Source organism: Sparus aurata, chromosome 5 (genome assembly GCF_900880675.1).
Source record: "Sparus aurata chromosome 5, fSpaAur1.1, whole genome shotgun sequence".
Taxonomy (NCBI): domain Eukaryota; kingdom Metazoa; phylum Chordata; class Actinopteri; order Spariformes; family Sparidae; genus Sparus; species Sparus aurata.
This window is the reverse complement of record NC_044191.1, coordinates 17,775,766-17,792,861: the sequence shown is the minus strand read 5'-3', so window position 1 is coordinate 17,792,861 and position 17,096 is coordinate 17,775,766. Positions and strand designations below refer to the sequence as shown.

Here is a 17,096-nt window from a genome sequence, read left to right as displayed (position 1 = left end):
AGATTGATAAAACGTCATCTCTCAGCGACTAGATGTTCTTGTCGGTCGCGCCTGCGCAGTAGCACAGAGCTTTGTTATTGCATTTCAGTATGGCGCTTAGCAAGACGTTTGGACAAAAACCGGTCAAATTTCAGCTTGAAGAGGATGGAGACTTTTACATGATCGGATCGGAGGTTAGTATTTCACCTCTTTAACACAGTCTTGTGTTAACGATTCACGCATCTGGCAGAAATGGGTCGTTTAACCTAGCAGCCGGTCCGCTGGCAGCTAGCTAGCTAGCTTACCATGCTAGCTGAGAGGGAGGACAGCGCACGAAGACTCATTCATTTATTTCATATTAACTGATTGTTAATGCGGCTGGAAACAGCCTAGAAGATAATTACAATCATCTACAAGTGGGCGTAACGCGCAACATTTGTTTAGAAAGCGTTTGTCCTTCTCCAGAGGTTCACCCATTTATCTTCGTCTGAGCTAGCTAATGCTAATCAATTAGCTAGCTAACGTTTTGAGGCTTCATGCGGCGCTAATCTTCAGCAAATCAAAGCTGGTTTATTCGGTGTTATATAAGTGACATTAACATTTGGTATATAAAGATTGTAAGAATCATACATGCGAGCATTTCTTTCTAGTATATTGGTACGTGACAATGGCTCCCCCCCAGGAACTGTAACAGTAACTGTTACATGTTGGCTGTAAGGCAACTTGACAGTTAATGAATGTGTAGGTTATACCAGACTCTTCAGTCCATAGCATTTAATCTTAGCAATATCTCGATAGCCGTGACAGCAGAGAATTTAGTCTTTAGTCTAGGTACTCAAAACCCACAGTCATCTAAATACTACAGGCGTGCCTAGTTTCATAACAGCTATTTTACACTCTTTATTTCATAAGTATGAGCAAAAGCATTGCCATTTTTGAATCTTTTTTTTATCTTCACTTCTGCACTTTAATTATAAGTTTTAATGCCTTAATAAACATGTCATGACTGAATAAACTGATTAAACAAACTGAGCTTAAAGGACAACACAGTTTCATACTGTTTTACTTTGTTTATATGTGGCGGACCCTTACACTTGTCTCGCTTCAAACATCTTATTTTCCTCAGAGAACAGCTTGTTTATTCAGTTATGGAGAGAAAAAACAGCAAACAAAGAGAAAGAATGTAATGATTATTTTATTATCATCAAGAATGCACATTTAACCAAAGTGATCTGTCTTCATGATTCCTGATTCTCTCTTTGTTTCTCCGTCTGTCTGTGTGTGTTTGTGTTCAGGTGGGAAACTACCTCCGTATGTTCAGAGGCTCCCTGTATAAAAGATACCCGTCATTATGGAGAAAACTGGCATCAGTAGAAGAACGAAAGAAAATAGTGGAGTCATCACACGGTCAGTAGAGTGCAGTCTAGACACATCTACTACTGGATGGGGTTGTTATGTCTTTCTTCTAATATGAGAATAACGCTACATCTGTCAATTCAATTATATAGAAATTAGGACAGTATTAACCCTAGAACTTTTCGGTATAAAGTAAACTAACTACAGTTCAAATGACAGTTCTATAAATGTGATATGCATCTTTTGTTTTTTTCATTATGCTAAACTACTGATACAGTTCTTTTAAAGAAATGAAAAAAAGGAATGAGCTCTTACTAATGTTAGCAGTCTGTGTTGATTTTACTCATTGTTCTTGTCATTCAGATCACGGCTACACTCAGCTGGCCACCAGTGTGACCCTGCTGAAGGCCTCGGAGGTCGAGGAGATCCTGGAAGGAAACGATGAGAAGTACAAAGCTGTCTCCATCAGCACTGAGCCCCCCGCCTACCTCAGGTACACCAGCTACAGTCAAGTTATACCCATTGCCCTTAAAATTACACTATCAGGGTGCATCAGAGTGCACAGTCTGTAAGAATTTGGACATTGCTTATTTGGAAGATATCCTCTTTTAGTTGTTACATTACTGTCCTTCTTAACCTTCTAGAGAAGAATAAAACCTACAATACTGATGTATACGTTGGTGTTTTGTATGATTGTCACACGTCTTTATGTGTTGTTCTGTCACCAGGGAACAGAAGGCCAAGAGGAACAGTCAGTGGGTTCCTACGCTGCCTAACAGCTCTCACCACCTGGACGCAGTGCCATGCTCCACCACCATCAACCGCAGCCGACTGGGTCGCGATAAGAAGAGGACCTTCCCACTGTGGTGAGCAACAGGATCCTGCACAGTCAGCGACTGTGTCTGAAATTGTCACTCTTTCACTTCCCTATATTACAAACACTCAGTACTTCAATCTACAGCGAGCTGATAATTTGGGACCCTTCTGAACCATCATTGTTTTGTGTTAATAATGCCACATAACTGTGATTATTTTCTTTTTGAGATTTCTTGCAAAAACACTTTTCTGTTGGGTTGTTGTGTTTCACACTTAGAATTTGGATGCTTGATAAAGTGGCAGGAAGTAAAATACTGCATGCTAGGCAGCAGAAATTGAGTGATCTGAACACGGCCAGGCAGTGTTGGGACATCAGGGAGCCATTCATTCTTTTTATCACTCTGCTACCATTGTGTATGGTGGAACAAACTCTTTACTTTAAAGTAAACAAACATTTCCTGATACAGCTGGTAAAGGTACTGATCACATTGATTGAGTGCAGTGCACAGTTGTAGCTGCCGTCTCTAAGTTTTGACCCTGTGTGTTTGTCTTGGCCAGCTTTGACGACCACGATCCAGCAGTGATCCACGAGAACGCTACTCAGTCTGAAGTTCTGGTTCCAATCCGTCTGGACATGGAGATTGAGGGACAGAAGCTCAGAGACGCTTTCACTTGGAATATGAATGGTAATGCCCCATCATCACATCTCTGTAAAGTATGGTGTCAAATTAAAGACCTTATGGCACTGCAAAGTGTATCTCACTGTATCGGTATTAAAAGAAATTCTCCTCCTTCTGAAATGTTCAGAGAAGCTGATGACGCCTGAGATGTTCGCTGAGATCCTTTGTGACGACCTGGACCTCAGCCCGCTGGCCTTCGTCCCTGCCATCGCCTCCGCCATCCGACAGCAGATCGAGTCTTATCCCACAGACAGCATCCTGGAGGATCAAGCTGACCAGAGGGTCATCATCAAGGTGACTCTCTACACTGCCGGCAACATTCACTGACAGTTTTTAGAACTGTAAGCCTGTTCTTCAGAGTAAGACTAGTAGTCAATATGAGTGATTCATCAACTGTCGTGTGTCCTGTTTCAGTTGAACATCCACGTTGGGAACATCTCCCTGGTGGATCAGTTTGAGTGGGATATGTCTGAGAGGGAGAACTCTCCTGAGAAGTTTGCCCTGAAGCTCTGCTCAGAGCTCGGTCTGGGCGGAGAGTTTGTCACCACCATCGCCTACAGCATCCGCGGTCAGCTGAGCTGGCACCAGAGGACATACGCCTTCAGGTACTGTCTCACCAACACGCAGAATAATGTGTGATTGAAACACATTTTGTATCCTGGTTGCATGTATATATTTATATTTATATGTATTTATTTATATATATTTATTTATTAATGTATTTATTTATTTATTTATTTATATATATATATATATATATTTATTTTTATTTATTTTTATATTTATTTATATATATATTTATTTTTATATTTATTTTTATTTATTTTTATATATTATTTATGTATATTTTATTTATATATCTCTTACAAGTAATTGATGACCCTTTGAAAGATTGTATAGTCTGATTTCTCCGTACAACAAGAGAGGTGAGGCAAATTTTCTGACACAAATCCAAAAGAAGAATTTGACCTTTTGCTGGTTTTGAAATGTTTTCGAGGACTTGCTTAAACAAGCAGAGGGGAAATGTGTTCTGTTATATATGCTGTTGCCATAGTGATGTGGCTGTGACCTATGACCTTCTCTCGTTAGGATGCTAAAACCTGTCACAGCATTTCACTTTCTAATCGTAAACTGACCAATCTAACTTCCCTGAGGTGATTTCACATAATGTCCAGACTGAAGTTGAATGAGGTTAAATTAAGGTCTTATTTGTTTTTTGCTGTTCTGATGTTTCTTCTGTGGGTGAAATATGGATGACAGTCTGCTGTCTTGAGTTTCCAAGGATGTGAAGTTATGAAATATCTCAAAACCCAGACAGCAGCTGTGATCTCTATCACAGTTAGACATCTGGTGTGGAAGATTTTTTTTATTTTCCTGCTGATGATGATTAATGTTCCTCATGGTGGTGTCAAAACAAACCTCTTAAATGTTCATGTTTTTGTCGAGGGAACAACTAGAATCTAAAGCCGGAATGTCCCAAAAGCGACAGTTAAATGCATAAAGTTAGGTTCGGATACGTTGTTTTACCTCAGCTTCTCACGCTTGTTTTCTCCCTTTTTATTCATGTTTCTATTGAGTTGTTGTGTTTCCTAAAATTTTAGCAGAGTCTGGAATGTGGTTTTCTTTCATGATCATGTCTGTTCCCACGCTGCTTATCCGGGCCATGGAATAACATGATAAATGTTCCAATACATGTCATAATATTTATTTTTTGTTACAGAAACAATGTCAGGTGTCCGTATTTGAAGCTTCGAGTACAATTTGCATGTTTTAGGATTCGCTTAAGCTTCAGGGGAAAAGTGACCTCATGTTTCAAATCGATTAGAAAACATCCGATCTGAGTAACATCAAAGAAAAAAATACAATGAAGCTTGAAGCTGCAGAAGAAAAAAGTCAGGGCTGCAGTAAAGTAAATCCAGTCAGACTGAAGTGTTTTTGTTCCTATTTTTGGTGTTTTGCAGTGAGAACCCGCTGCCCACAGTGGAGATAGCCATTAGAAACACAGGTGATGCTGACCAGTGGTGCCCCCTGCTTGAGACGCTGACAGACGCAGAGATGGAGAAGAAGATCAGAGATCAGGACAGAAACACAAGGTCAGTGTTGGTTTGTTCAGTAGACCTCTGTCATAGAGCCAGCTGCTTTTTGGTAGAAAGAGTTCTGTTTTGTTCTGTGTACAGTTCTTCATCATTTCTGTTTTTTATGTCCAGCTTTGATTTTTGTTTTTTTTCTGTTTTTTCTCGATTAGTAATTTGTCTTTAAAATGTGTTTTTTTTTTTTTAAGAATAGCAATTACAGATTCCCGGGGTCTGAGATGAAGTCTTCAAATGTTTTGTTTTGTGCAACAAGCAGTTCAAATGATAATACATTAACTGTGCTAGAGGGATAATGAAAACAGAAAGTACTCACTTTTGAGAAGCTGGAGCCAAACTCAAAGTAATAAATCAGTTATCATAGTAGCTGCAGATTAATTTCCTGTCAATCAACTAATCAATCAATTGACCAACGTTGCAGCTGCCGTCACCATTCAGCTTATATTATGTACCAAACTACATGGCTCTTTCTAGGAAATTTTCCAAGAAATTATGGACCTATAAAATAAAGCAATATCAGTTGTTCAATTACTTGATCAACAGGAACTTTAAACACAACAAATAGATTACCCATGTAAGCAGTTTATCAAAGCTTTAATATTCTCTGATTCCAAAGAAAAAGATTTGTTGCTTTTCTCTCCCTTTTTTCATGTTATTGTAGACTGAATATCCTCCAGTTTTAGATTAGTAAAAAAAGTTGTCAACATCAAGTATTTAACACTTCATCAAATTATTATAGTCGAGCAGAAATTGCCAGGAAGTGGTTCCGGTTCAAGTCTGAGAGAGCAGTGTTTGACTGTTTTATCAGCTGTCTGGGTTCAGATCGGTGGTCAGACAAAACAAAGGAGTATTTCTGCCCATTTTTGAGTTGTCTACTTTTTTCCTGTTTGCTCTACAGGCGAATGAGGCGACTGGCTAACACAGCACCTGCATGGTAGAAGAAGCTGCATCAGCGCCCCCTACAGGAACGGTGCTCATCTGATTGAGGGGATTGATTTTGCAACATCAGCAACGAAGACGTCCTGACGTCCCTCCATCAAGCGCCGGATGTCTCTCCTCCTCCACCGGGTTCTCAGTCAGCTGTTCACCGTGTTTATTTTTATTATTATTGTTAATTTTATGTTATGTTTGGCAAAGCCCCCCGGTAGAAAGTGTCCCTCCTTCGTGTTTCCCCTGCGGCCCTCGGTGTGGAGAAGCTGCTCTCTCACTTTGACCACTGACTCTCGTTACCTAACCACAGAGGGAGAAGAAACCACACAACCAGGCTCAGATAATATATTGTTATGTTGTATTTGTTGTCTTTTTGTACATTTTAATAATTCTTACAAAATAAAAAAAAAAGTGAAAGAGCTCCTGTCTGTTATTGATGTATGAGTCTGCCGTTATTATTTGACTGAGCGGCTGTTTTTTTGTACTTGCAATCGTTTGTATTTCAAAATTGTGATTTGAAAGAGTGCAAAGTTGAAATCTCTCTTTTAATTAACAGTGTCTTAACATGCCGAAGCATGAGATAGTTGAACGGATTGCTGTGAAGTTTTCTAGAGACGTTCATGGTCCCCCTCAGAATACATTTTAATAACTTTGGTGATCCTCTGACTTTTCCTCTAGAGCCACCAACAGGTCAGAGCCTCATTTTACCTAAGTGGATCAGTGTAAAACTAACGACATCCCAAAAGTCTCTGCTCCACTTAAGTTCTCAGCAAATTAGCAGATGTTATGGAGATGATGATGGTGGCCGTGGTAAACATTCTACCTGCTAAACATCAGCATTAATATTAGCACTTAGCCAATTTCCTTACAAAACACTTGTTTTCCTGTCTAAATAAACAATCTTGATGAAAGCTGGAGTCATTACTATATGGAAACCAATTTCCACCATCAAAGTTAAAAAATATTCCCATGGTAAATCATAATTATGAGCTTAAAAATCAAAAACCAAATGATCATAATTCTGACTTTTTTCTCATATCTTTTCAGATTAAACACATTTTCTTGACATCATTTTGTTTAAATAGAAGATGTTTGCAGTTTTAATCCATTAAAACCTTGATTTTTAGTTTTTTGTGATTTTTTTTTTTTTTTATGAATTTAAATTTGTATCTGAGTTTTCTTTCCCCATGATAATCTTACTGTAAATGCTTGTTTTCCACCCTGAAAAATCAAAACTAGTAAGCTATCTCTGGAAACACAGACTTGGTTTCTTGACGCTGACCCTCATCAGTCTCACCACAGCCATGATTAATATTTGCGAGCAGCACTGTGTTATGTGGGATGGTTGTGATGTGTTTTGTCGTCCAGCTCCCACAGGGACTTGTTTGCGGGCTGTTGTGCTAAGCAATTTCCATTTTGTCCCCAGTGTTTGACCCACAAAAGCAGCGGGTGAAAGTGCAGAGTGTGCAGACGGGGCTGATTTCAGGCTGTCGGCAGTTCTGTGGACCAGCAGCGGTGTCACAACAGTGGGCGAGATTGTTGTGGGTCAGTCTGGCTCCCTTCATTTCTTCCTGAGGAATCTGCAACTGTTTTTACTTCTTTAACACAGTTGGAGTGGGTTTTCTAAGGATGTTTTTTATTTTTTCAAATGAATAGCTTTGCGAAACAGTGTCTCTGTCTCCTTGGCTCCAGTTCTGTCCTTAAAAATGACAAAATAATCTTGATTTAAAGGTCAGTTTAGTAACCATGCTTCATCATCTCTTCTTCTTCATCATCACACAGTCTAAGGAAACTGCAGTTAATAATTCCCCCTGTATACCATCACCTGCCATAATGTGATGATCCCCGATAAAGACCATGAGCTAAGGATAAACATTAAAAAAACTAGTTAGTGGACCTTAAAGGGATAGTTCACCACAAGATGAACAATCCCTTTTCTTGTAAGCGAACATGGTTTGTTTACAGTCAGTGGTTCTCATTGTGTTTCTCCTGGAGGTCTTACAAATGTGTTGAGTGCATTTCCTTCATCTGCTTTCCAAGAAACACTAACTGCGTCTGTGTTCATCCCTTGCATTTTGGTAGCCATTTCTCCCTGCTTGTTTAAATTGTGTTTTCTGTCCTGAAGACACTAGACTGCAGTCGTCTTGGCAGATAATTGAGATGTGCTTTTTCAGGCATTTTGTTTTGTTTTTGTTAATGTAAGTGAACACTGCGACACCAAAGTTAACATGCTGAATCTAAACATGCTATTCAGTATCCTGACACACGTCCCCTGTCCTCTTGCAAGGACTCCACAAGTCCACATCCTCTGTCTGTGCTCCTGCCAGCTGGTACCTCGGTGCCGTTAGTCGTCCTGCTGCAGATCTCCACCCTGCTGCTCTTCGTGGAGGGGGCGGTAGTCCGGGTCCTCTGGCTGGTCAAACATGGCCCTCCTGTAAACAGAGAATGGGTCCGCATTAAGATGACAAAAAATTTCTTTGCATTTGTCTGATTGTTCCCTGCAACTTTTGCCCACTTGCCTGTTTCACCAACACGCAAGATACATAAAGTAAGAATTGAAAACGTCCACGAAACATGACGCTGTAAGCAGAGTTTATAAGCAGAATCCGTAAGGCACTAGATTTAAGTGTGAAATCTCCTTTTTTATTCTATTTTTGTACAAGGTTTCTGCAAAGGGAAGCATTTACATGCACAGAGCACTCACAGAAGTTCTGGTGTCATCAGTAGCTTCCTCCCTCCTGGCTGGTTTGGAAACACGTCTTCTAGGAAGTAGTACATGTGACCGACGCTGATACCTGAGGAGAGGAGAGACTCATCTTACATCTGACTGCAGGATGATTTCGCTGGTTGCACGAGTCTTAAGAGTCTGAGAGTCCCTACATCGCGACAACATTCGATTTAGGTCATGTGCAGACCTAAAAACCGGCACTGAATGTATCTACTACAGCAACAAAAGTGGATTAATCCACCTCTGAAAATAGTCCCCAATAGACACAATAAACACTCTTTTCTGCTGTGGGTTGCTAAAAGCTAGAGTCGACAGCTGTTTTCATATTTTTTCTTCTACATTGCCTTTTTAAAAATCAAACTATAAATTTGCTAGTTGTTCTTAAAAATGAACATCCTCAGTACAGTATAACCTATGTGCCTGAAGCTGATAGCCACAGACACAGGAAGTCAGAAAGTACTGAGAGATAGACTAGCACATCGTTGGTTCTGGTCTTTTCAAGGATCCATGGATAAACAGAATAAGGTCTAGTCACATCAGATGTTGTTGGTTTGCGTCTCATACCTAGGAGGTCGACCACGATGGAGTTTCCGAGCAGCAGGGAAAATCCCATGAGAACCCAGGGGAGGAACGGGGCCTGGAAGTTCAGGAGGCCAAAGAAGTTCATGCGTATGAGCGGATGTCTTCTACTCCAGACATACACCAGCATGATGATGAAGGCCTGGCCCAGGAAGAAGACGTTGGCGAACAGACCGAACAGCTGAGGGGCCTTCAGGTTAATCAAAAGTAATCGAGGGGTGGGAGTGTTTGTTTCAGATGGAGAAATCAAATAAATGAGTCAAACTGGTCGAGAGTGGCAGCAGGTTAGATAGCAATTAGAAAAATAAAATATCTTCCACCTTATCTTATGCTTATTGTATGGAAGCCCAAATATATAAAATGGATCAAGAGTTAGGGTTGATAAAAGTAAAAATGGTCAGTCATGGTGTGTTTAGAATCCCTAATAATGAGATAGGAAGTCAGAAACTTGAGTTACTCCCTAAATATTTAAACTTAGTGAGTTAATATTATGAAATTAATAGATAATAACCAAAAAGGTTGACTTGTTAAATCAGATTAATAAATACGGAGTTACTATTTAGTTATTTTACTGAAGGAGTCACACATTTGACTTAGTGTCTCATAACTTCTGACTCCCCAACATTCAGGGTTAGGGTTGGATAAGTTGGATTTAATAATCTCAATTAAAATTTGGTGAGACTTGAGTATTGATTTAAAAATCTAATGACACTATATCAAATATTTAATCAGAATATTGACATAGTAAGGCAAATGTATGACATTTTGAGTCAAACTTCTATTTATCCAAATTTTAACACACTTTTGACTTGATACAAACGTTTTTTTCACCATTTACAGATTTTATTCTTTATTAACTTTAGTCTTTTATATTTGTGGAGGTATTGTGTTTCCACACAGGTACTGCATGTTCTCGCTTATAGTCAGATAAACAGTTTTGGCCTCAGAAAATAAATTAAATAACAAAACATTCCATAAAATGGAATTGTTAGACCAAAGTATCAAAACTACCACATTTCTCTGCCTTATACATGATATTTTTATATTGTTTACTGAATGCCAGTCCCTTCACAATAAAAGCCAACCTACAACATTCCTTTAATTTCGGCTCAGCATGTTTCTGCTCTGGTAACACGCTCAAAGCTGCACTGTCCTGATATTACAGCAGATTTAGTGCTCATTTAAAACTGTCCATGAAACATCACACGGCTCCAGAACATCCCATAAAGCTGCACATTGACCGTTTCACAGCAGCCTGGAGGGAACCAGGACCGTATCATTAACCTGGAATGTGAACAAGAGCTGCGGGCTGCAAACTGCTGAGCATCATCAAAAAGAGACCGACCGGCTGCATGTACAGTAACTCTCAGTACATTTACTCAAGTACTGGACTTAACTAAGAATCTGAAGTAAATATTTCCATTGTATGCTACTTTATATGTCTACTCCATTACAATCTCAGAGGCAAATATTCTTTTATTCTACTACATTTGTCTGACAGCTTTAGTTGCTAGTTACTTTTTTAAATTACCATTTTTAATACCCTTCCTTTACCTCCATTTGTTGATGATTTTAAATATGAATGTCAGTAGATATATGTAACCTTAAACATCTACAGCAGTAAAAGGCAACAAACATATTAATGTAGCAGTAATATTGATCCAAAAACATCAGATGGAAGATTTTCCTGCACGAGCACCTGCACCTTTGATACGTTGAATTAATTAAACGAACAATACTTACATACTTTCACTTAAGTAAGGAACGCAGGACGTTTTGCTGGTGTGGTATTTTCACAGTCTGGTGTTGGTATACTTTTACTTCTAAAGATCTGAACACTTCCCGCTGCCTGCTCTACCTGCTTTTGGATAGTAATCGCCCTGATTTGGCAGAATACACAAAATAACACAAAGAAGAGATTTCTGTCATTGAGCTTGTTGCCAGACCGACCTGAAAGCTGACAGCTCTGAACTGACCGAAACCTTTTCCACCTTAAAGGGTCAGTTCATCCAAATTACAAAAAAAACAACATGTTATTGGTTGTGTTATCTCACAGGGCAGATGATCAGTTTTGATTTTACTTGTCTGGATTTCTTGATTTCTAACAGTACTTTTGGAAAGATACTGAGGATCCTTCTATTTGCAGCACTCCTTCAATATCCCCGTTTCTAAGATTTCTGTCTCCACACCAATAAAATCGAGGCGACTGGCAGGGGAATAGTTTGACAAATGACATTACACCAACAGAAGGCGTTGGCGATAAAAGTGAATCTCAGGATTTTACTGTTTTGTCATTTGTGTGAACTGGCCCTTTAAGGAAAGACTTACATTCATTTCTACACTCTGTTCTTTTGCTCGTCGTGTAAAAGGATACAGTCATCACGATTCCTCCGAACAGGAACATGAAAACAAAATCTGCCGTTCTCCCTCGGAAGCAGCCTTCCTCCAGCATCCGACAGTATCGATAACTTGATTGAGTTAAGGACTCTGTGGCGGATTCTCTCCGGTGATAATGATATTGCTGCGGTTCCAATTTATGGTATTGTTTTCATAGACAGACCGAGATAACCATTCTGTCTTTTGCCAGAGGAAACGCAGTTAAAAGATACAGAAAGATGATGTTGAACACGAAACTGAATCCAAGAGAACCAAAGAAGAGGAAGCTGGTGATTAGGCGCCATATCTGAGAGGAAGAAAGACGAAAAGGTGTAAATATAACAACCCACCACACAGCCAGGGTTTACATGCGTAAATAGTTGATAAAGATGACCTGGTATCTTCTGATGATCAGGTCTGGGTTGAAGTAGAGTTGAAACGGGGTGATGACCTCAAGTTGCTAAAAAGAACAACACACATCTCGAGGTCAATGATCATGAATGCATCAAGACATGCACAGATAATGTGAGCAGAATATAAACATTTAATAACTTTCCATTTGAAGTGTTTATTCATGTCTTTGGCCACAATTGTAACTGTAAGCGGACACTGCTGTATAAACACAGTGAATAACAATAACGTTAAACACAACTTTAAAGGGGCACTACGTAGTTTAGGATAAGAAATTCAAACGAATATCTACAATATTAATAGTAAGAAAAAAAGGAGAAATATTTATCTTTTCCATAACTGAATAATCAAGCTTTTCTCAGAGGAAAATAAGGTTCCTAACACACTGTCTGAAGCTAGAAAGGTGGCGGGGTCCGCCACATATAAACAAAGTAAAACAGTATGAGATTATGTATGTATGACCCAATAAACATTGTAAAAATTATTCATTCACAATCATAATAATGTTTTAAAGTAAGAGATTAATTCTGCACCTCTCCACCACAAGCTCTGTAGATATATTACTATAAAGAGACAAGACACAAAAATGTCTAACTGTTGTACATTTTAAATAATTAACATTTCTAGTTTATATAGCTATGAATGCTCCAAATATAAAACGCGTAGAGATTTTGGACTGATTTAACTATTTCACCAGAAATGTTCAGTCAGCCCTTTGTGGTTAAAAGACTCATTTACTTTCTCAGTAAATAAAAAAATAAAAAAATAAAAAAAAAAGAAGCTGTATGCTGCCCACTGATCATCAATTGATTTGACATTCAAAAAGCACCAGAATGCAAACTGCATCCATCATATTTCAACGTGTCTAGTTTGAAAATCAATAGACTTTCTTAGAGGTTCATTATTTGGTTCATAATATAGATATTAAAAGAAAAACACAAATCAGAGTCAGTGGATTCTTACTTTATCTTAATAATTGATCCCTGTTTATCACAGCTGGAGGTTACAGTTTGTTATCTTCATGTTTACTGAGTAGTAGTAGTTGTTGTTGTTGTTGTTGTTTCTTACCACAGCAGCGGTGGTGAGGACGCAGGCGGTCGTGTAGGCTCGGGTCACCACGGGGATCTGAAAGTACTCCTGAGCGAAGCTGTGAGCCATCGCTGCTGCCGCCTCACTGTCAGCCATGGATTACCCACTGAATGAACAGCACAGGCCCCGCCCCTCCCGCACAGCACCAGCCAATCACGTTCACGTTTCAATTAACACCATCCACCCCGCACACCGAAAACTTTTAACACAACTCGGTGACTTTCAAAAGCCCACAAGTTTGAATGCAGAAGTAGAAATGTGATTTCCTCTTCCTCTCTGACATCTCGGCATTTAACTCCTGTGTCATTATATCGTTCGAAGGGGATTTAGTGTGTGAAATAAATCTCAAAAGACCTACCGGAAAAATAGATTGCGATAATAATTGCACAACACTAAAATAAATGAATGACGATAACATTCACTGGCCATTATTTAAGAGTTTATTCACAAAATTATAAATTGTGGAAAGACAATCAACGTTTGTAAATACAGATATGATCATCTTCATTGACTGTTCGTCTACAAAAGATGTTTCAACAACAGTTTTGTTAAAAAAAAAATAAAATACACAACATCATTCCGTCAAAGCAAAGATCTTTGTTTTCTCTAAACATATTAAAAATATGGATGATTCTAACTCTATTAGACAATAAATGTTTTAAAAACAATGAAATAATGCTATGGACAATATTAATCGGTGGTTGGAAAGTGAACTTTTTGTCTTTCAAAATGACTTTTTCTTTTATTAAGAACAAAGTTTAGCTCAATATTTATAATATTTGCAGTAAGTCCTTTAAAAGAGAATGATATTAAAAGTATGAATTTTTTGTTTGACTTGTTTCCCTGCATCACTTCATGTGGTGAATTAGCTCTAGAGTCAGCAGAGTTTGGTCAAAAGGTTATGGTTTTATTTGAAAGAAAAACAATACGCAGTTACTACAATTCAATGTACAGGGATACAGGCTACATATGAGTAAAAAAAAAATAATAATCAAAGATGTATGTACAACAAACTTTTGCTAAGTTGTCTGTGTATAAATAGTTTTTCGGAGCAGAGTTCACTGATTAACACTTGAAATGTGTTGCAGGAATAATTCAAACAACGACAGACTGAAAAGAAACTACAACGTCTGAATGATGAAAATTGTAACGACTCGTCAGTGTCCTGCACTGAAAAACTAACATCTGATGAACACAACACTTTTTTGCACTGAGCCTTCACATTTCAAGTGCTGCAACCAGGGACGTGGCAGAGGAAATGTCACATTAGCTGGATCAGCGGGTCTCAACCTGGATGTCCTGACCCACAAAGACACAAGTTGTTTCACTATCCAGCAGTGGTGAGAGAAGAATTCAGATCCTTTACGTCAGTAAAAGTACCAATACAACAATGAAAAATAATACTCCATTACAGGTAAAAGACCTGAACTCTGAATCTGACTTGCGTGAAAAGTGCAGAAGTTTTATCTGCAAAATGTGCTTTAAGTCAAACTACTGCAGACGTTATTAGATTGTTAATACTGATGCATCATGCAACCTTTTACTGCTGCATCCAGGTGGAGATATTTGTGTCTACTTTATATACAGTTGTTAAGTTTAGTTGTCAGGCCCCTCCAAAAGGCCACGACATACATCTGAGCTGACTGATTGGAAAGACACGTCTTTTATTACTTTTATGTTTTGTCTTTTTACGGCTCTTTTTTTCTGCCATATTGGATCCTCTGACCTCTTTGAGCCTCAAACTGTTAATTAAATGTGACCATGCGAGACATTTAAAGGGGAAATTCCAAAAGTGTACAAACCAGGAATGTTGGAAACCTCTAGTTCACAGTGTATCCCAGAACCAGACTTCATAGTACTTCTGAACAGGTTTCGAGTCTGTTGTGTGTTCACAGTGGAAAATGAAAATGAAGCACAATCAAACCAGATAGTATGCATACTAAGTATGGTTTTAAGTGTGCTGTTGATGCAAACTATTCTCCCAGAATGCAATGCACAGAGGAAATGGAGGAGCTTCTCACAGCTGCGAAACATTAAAGGGGCTGTGTGGAACAATTTGTTGCAATTCAAATGTATTAATGTAACCCTTTAAAGTAAATTGTGAATGAAGGTGAAACAACAAAACATTTAGATGTTTCAAAATTGCAGTTTAGTTTACGTCCAATCTTGCACACACTGTATAATTTCCAGTAAATATGCTGACTCTTATATACTAACAGTATACTATGTAAATATGTTGTAATTAATAAGGTTGTTTTTAATGTAAAAATGTGATTCTTAAAAGTAATTACAAATACAGCGGTCAGGTAAATGTTGTGCACTAACAGAAGAATTTTGTTTCTGACAAGAAGTGAAGTAGAAATGAGCAGAACATCTAAATAGAACATAGTACTTCAAAACAGTTCTTGAGTAAATGGAATTTCCACCACTGCTATCACACCAATGATCTGTTTGCCTCTGGAGCATCAGTTTGTGTTTTTGGAGTAACTTCCTGACCACGCTGAGAGCCACTGATCCACGCAGCAGTCGCTGTCCCTGAATGTGCCACACTGACCAGCCTGAATAGAGCACCATGTCATAATATAGAGAAACAAAGAGTTGATCATGAAACATGAGGACATTCTCTGAGGATGTCGGACACTTCCTGCAGGGAGAGAGTGTTGCGCTCTAGATGGCGCCCTGGAGCTTTTTTTTTTTTTTTACTGCCACAGAGGCCTGCAGACTGATGAGCAAGGCTTCACACCAACATGCTCAAAGTACAAAATCAAAGTATGACACAAAGTGATGTTATCATCTTCCGTTCCCATATGAACAGCTAATGTCTTTTTTCTGTTTTGTTAGGGAGAAACATTGGAAATCTAAATCTAAATTAAATGGAAATGATCCTTTAATGGCACCTGACTGCAGAATTGGTGCATCTGTTTATCTCGACGCAACCAATTCCCAATATACACATAACACCAGCAGATGGGATCTTGCTTAAATTTGCATTTTCCTTCCGATATTCAAGAAATTCCGTTGAAATTTGCTCGACTAGTGGTGACAATACAGAGCACGGGAGTGAGTGAGAGATTCATTTCTGAATGAGAAATCCCAAGTGATGTGACGGCTGACGAGGAGACATTTAACTGATAAAGAGCACAAACACACACACAAGTCCATAATGCCTGGTCAAAGGTACAACAAACATTCTTTATGCAGATTAAACAACGTTTCCAAAACTCTGTGTAATAAAAGAGCAACTTAAAAACAACATAACTTCATTTCTGGTCAGTGTGAGTCAGGTTGGCAGTGTGAAGCACATCCTTAAAGAGCAAAGTGTGGCTGAAAATTGTGTTTACCAACCGATCATGTTGACTGATTTCACTTCAGGGTTTAAAGTTAACTCTGATAAATCTACCTCCGCCATAAGTTTGATGTCACTCTTCAAACGCCTGAGGATCAGCAAGTCCATCCATGATAAAGAAAAAAAACAAAAAAAACAGTTGAAATGGAAAGCATCCACTACAGGGGAGACAGTCAGTACTGGTTCTGTCTGTGAACCAAAATCGGTAAAAAAAAAAACTGAATTTCAGGCTCAAAGACAGGAGGTGAGAACGATACGGTTCACATCAGCATCACACATCAATAATACAGGGCCCAGATCTCAGCCGTGTGGTGACAAATGTGCAAAATAAATATGAGTATAGCTGCACAGGAGGTGCCAAGTCTGAGGAAACATACCTTGGTTTTTCCTGAGAAGAAGGTGTAACTGATCTGAGTATCAATAAATGGAGTAAAGCATAACCAGATTTGAAAGGAGATCGTCTCATTCCCCTTGAGCATACAAACGTCTGTTCCAAAAAAAATTCCTCTTCATTGTTAAAAAAGAAAAAGAAAAAAAAAGTTAATCTGATTCTCCACAGGTTAGAGACTCACACGTTTCTACAGCCGAAAAAATCCACGCCGATGTATCGAGGGTAGCCCTCCAAAGAGTTCATGCCGACTGGATCGAATTTCCAGTACTGTCGTCCTTGGATAAAGTGAGCATAGCCTGAAAGATAGAAAACACAGTGAGAAATC

The 17,096-nt window shown here is 38.7% G+C and overlaps 3 protein-coding genes across 4 annotated transcripts in view; 1 reads left to right on the top strand and 2 right to left on the bottom strand.

The window, feature by feature from the left end:
• The first annotated feature begins 26 nt into the window (after positions 1 to 26).
• smarcb1a (SWI/SNF related BAF chromatin remodeling complex subunit B1a) lies at positions 27 to 6,271 on the top strand. Its single transcript, XM_030417024.1, has 9 exons — positions 27 to 173; positions 1,275 to 1,386; positions 1,699 to 1,828; positions 2,064 to 2,201; positions 2,710 to 2,837; positions 2,959 to 3,125; positions 3,246 to 3,436; positions 4,793 to 4,924; positions 5,820 to 6,271. Exons 1-9 carry the CDS (start codon positions 90 to 92, stop codon positions 5,857 to 5,859), a joined length of 1,122 nt encoding a protein of 373 aa, XP_030272884.1. The 5' UTR covers positions 27 to 89; the 3' UTR covers positions 5,860 to 6,271.
• Positions 4,521 to 13,150, bottom strand: derl3 (derlin 3). 2 transcript variants are annotated; one of them, XM_030417037.1, is made up of 8 exons: positions 13,014 to 13,150; positions 11,929 to 11,994; positions 11,768 to 11,841; positions 11,533 to 11,626; positions 9,144 to 9,339; positions 8,556 to 8,646; positions 8,186 to 8,283; positions 4,521 to 7,550 (listed from the first exon to the last, which is right to left on the bottom strand). In XM_030417037.1, exons 1-7 carry the CDS (start codon positions 13,128 to 13,130, stop codon positions 8,196 to 8,198), a joined length of 726 nt encoding a protein of 241 aa, XP_030272897.1. In that variant the 5' UTR covers positions 13,131 to 13,150; the 3' UTR covers positions 4,521 to 7,550; positions 8,186 to 8,195. The 2 variants fall into 2 exon arrangements, with proteins under 2 accessions (XP_030272897.1, XP_030272896.1); XM_030417036.1 differs by having other exon boundaries at positions 4,521 to 8,283.
• Positions 13,151 to 13,456: 306 nt separating this feature from the next.
• mmp11a (matrix metallopeptidase 11a) overlaps positions 13,457 to 17,096 on the bottom strand; it is a 30,036-nt gene continuing 26,396 nt past the window's right edge. The window contains exon 8 of the mRNA XM_030417017.1: positions 13,457 to 17,067. Within this exon, the coding sequence (XP_030272877.1) occupies positions 16,949 to 17,067 (119 nt within the window). The 3' untranslated portion in view covers positions 13,457 to 16,948. The remainder of the gene's footprint in view (positions 17,068 to 17,096) is intronic.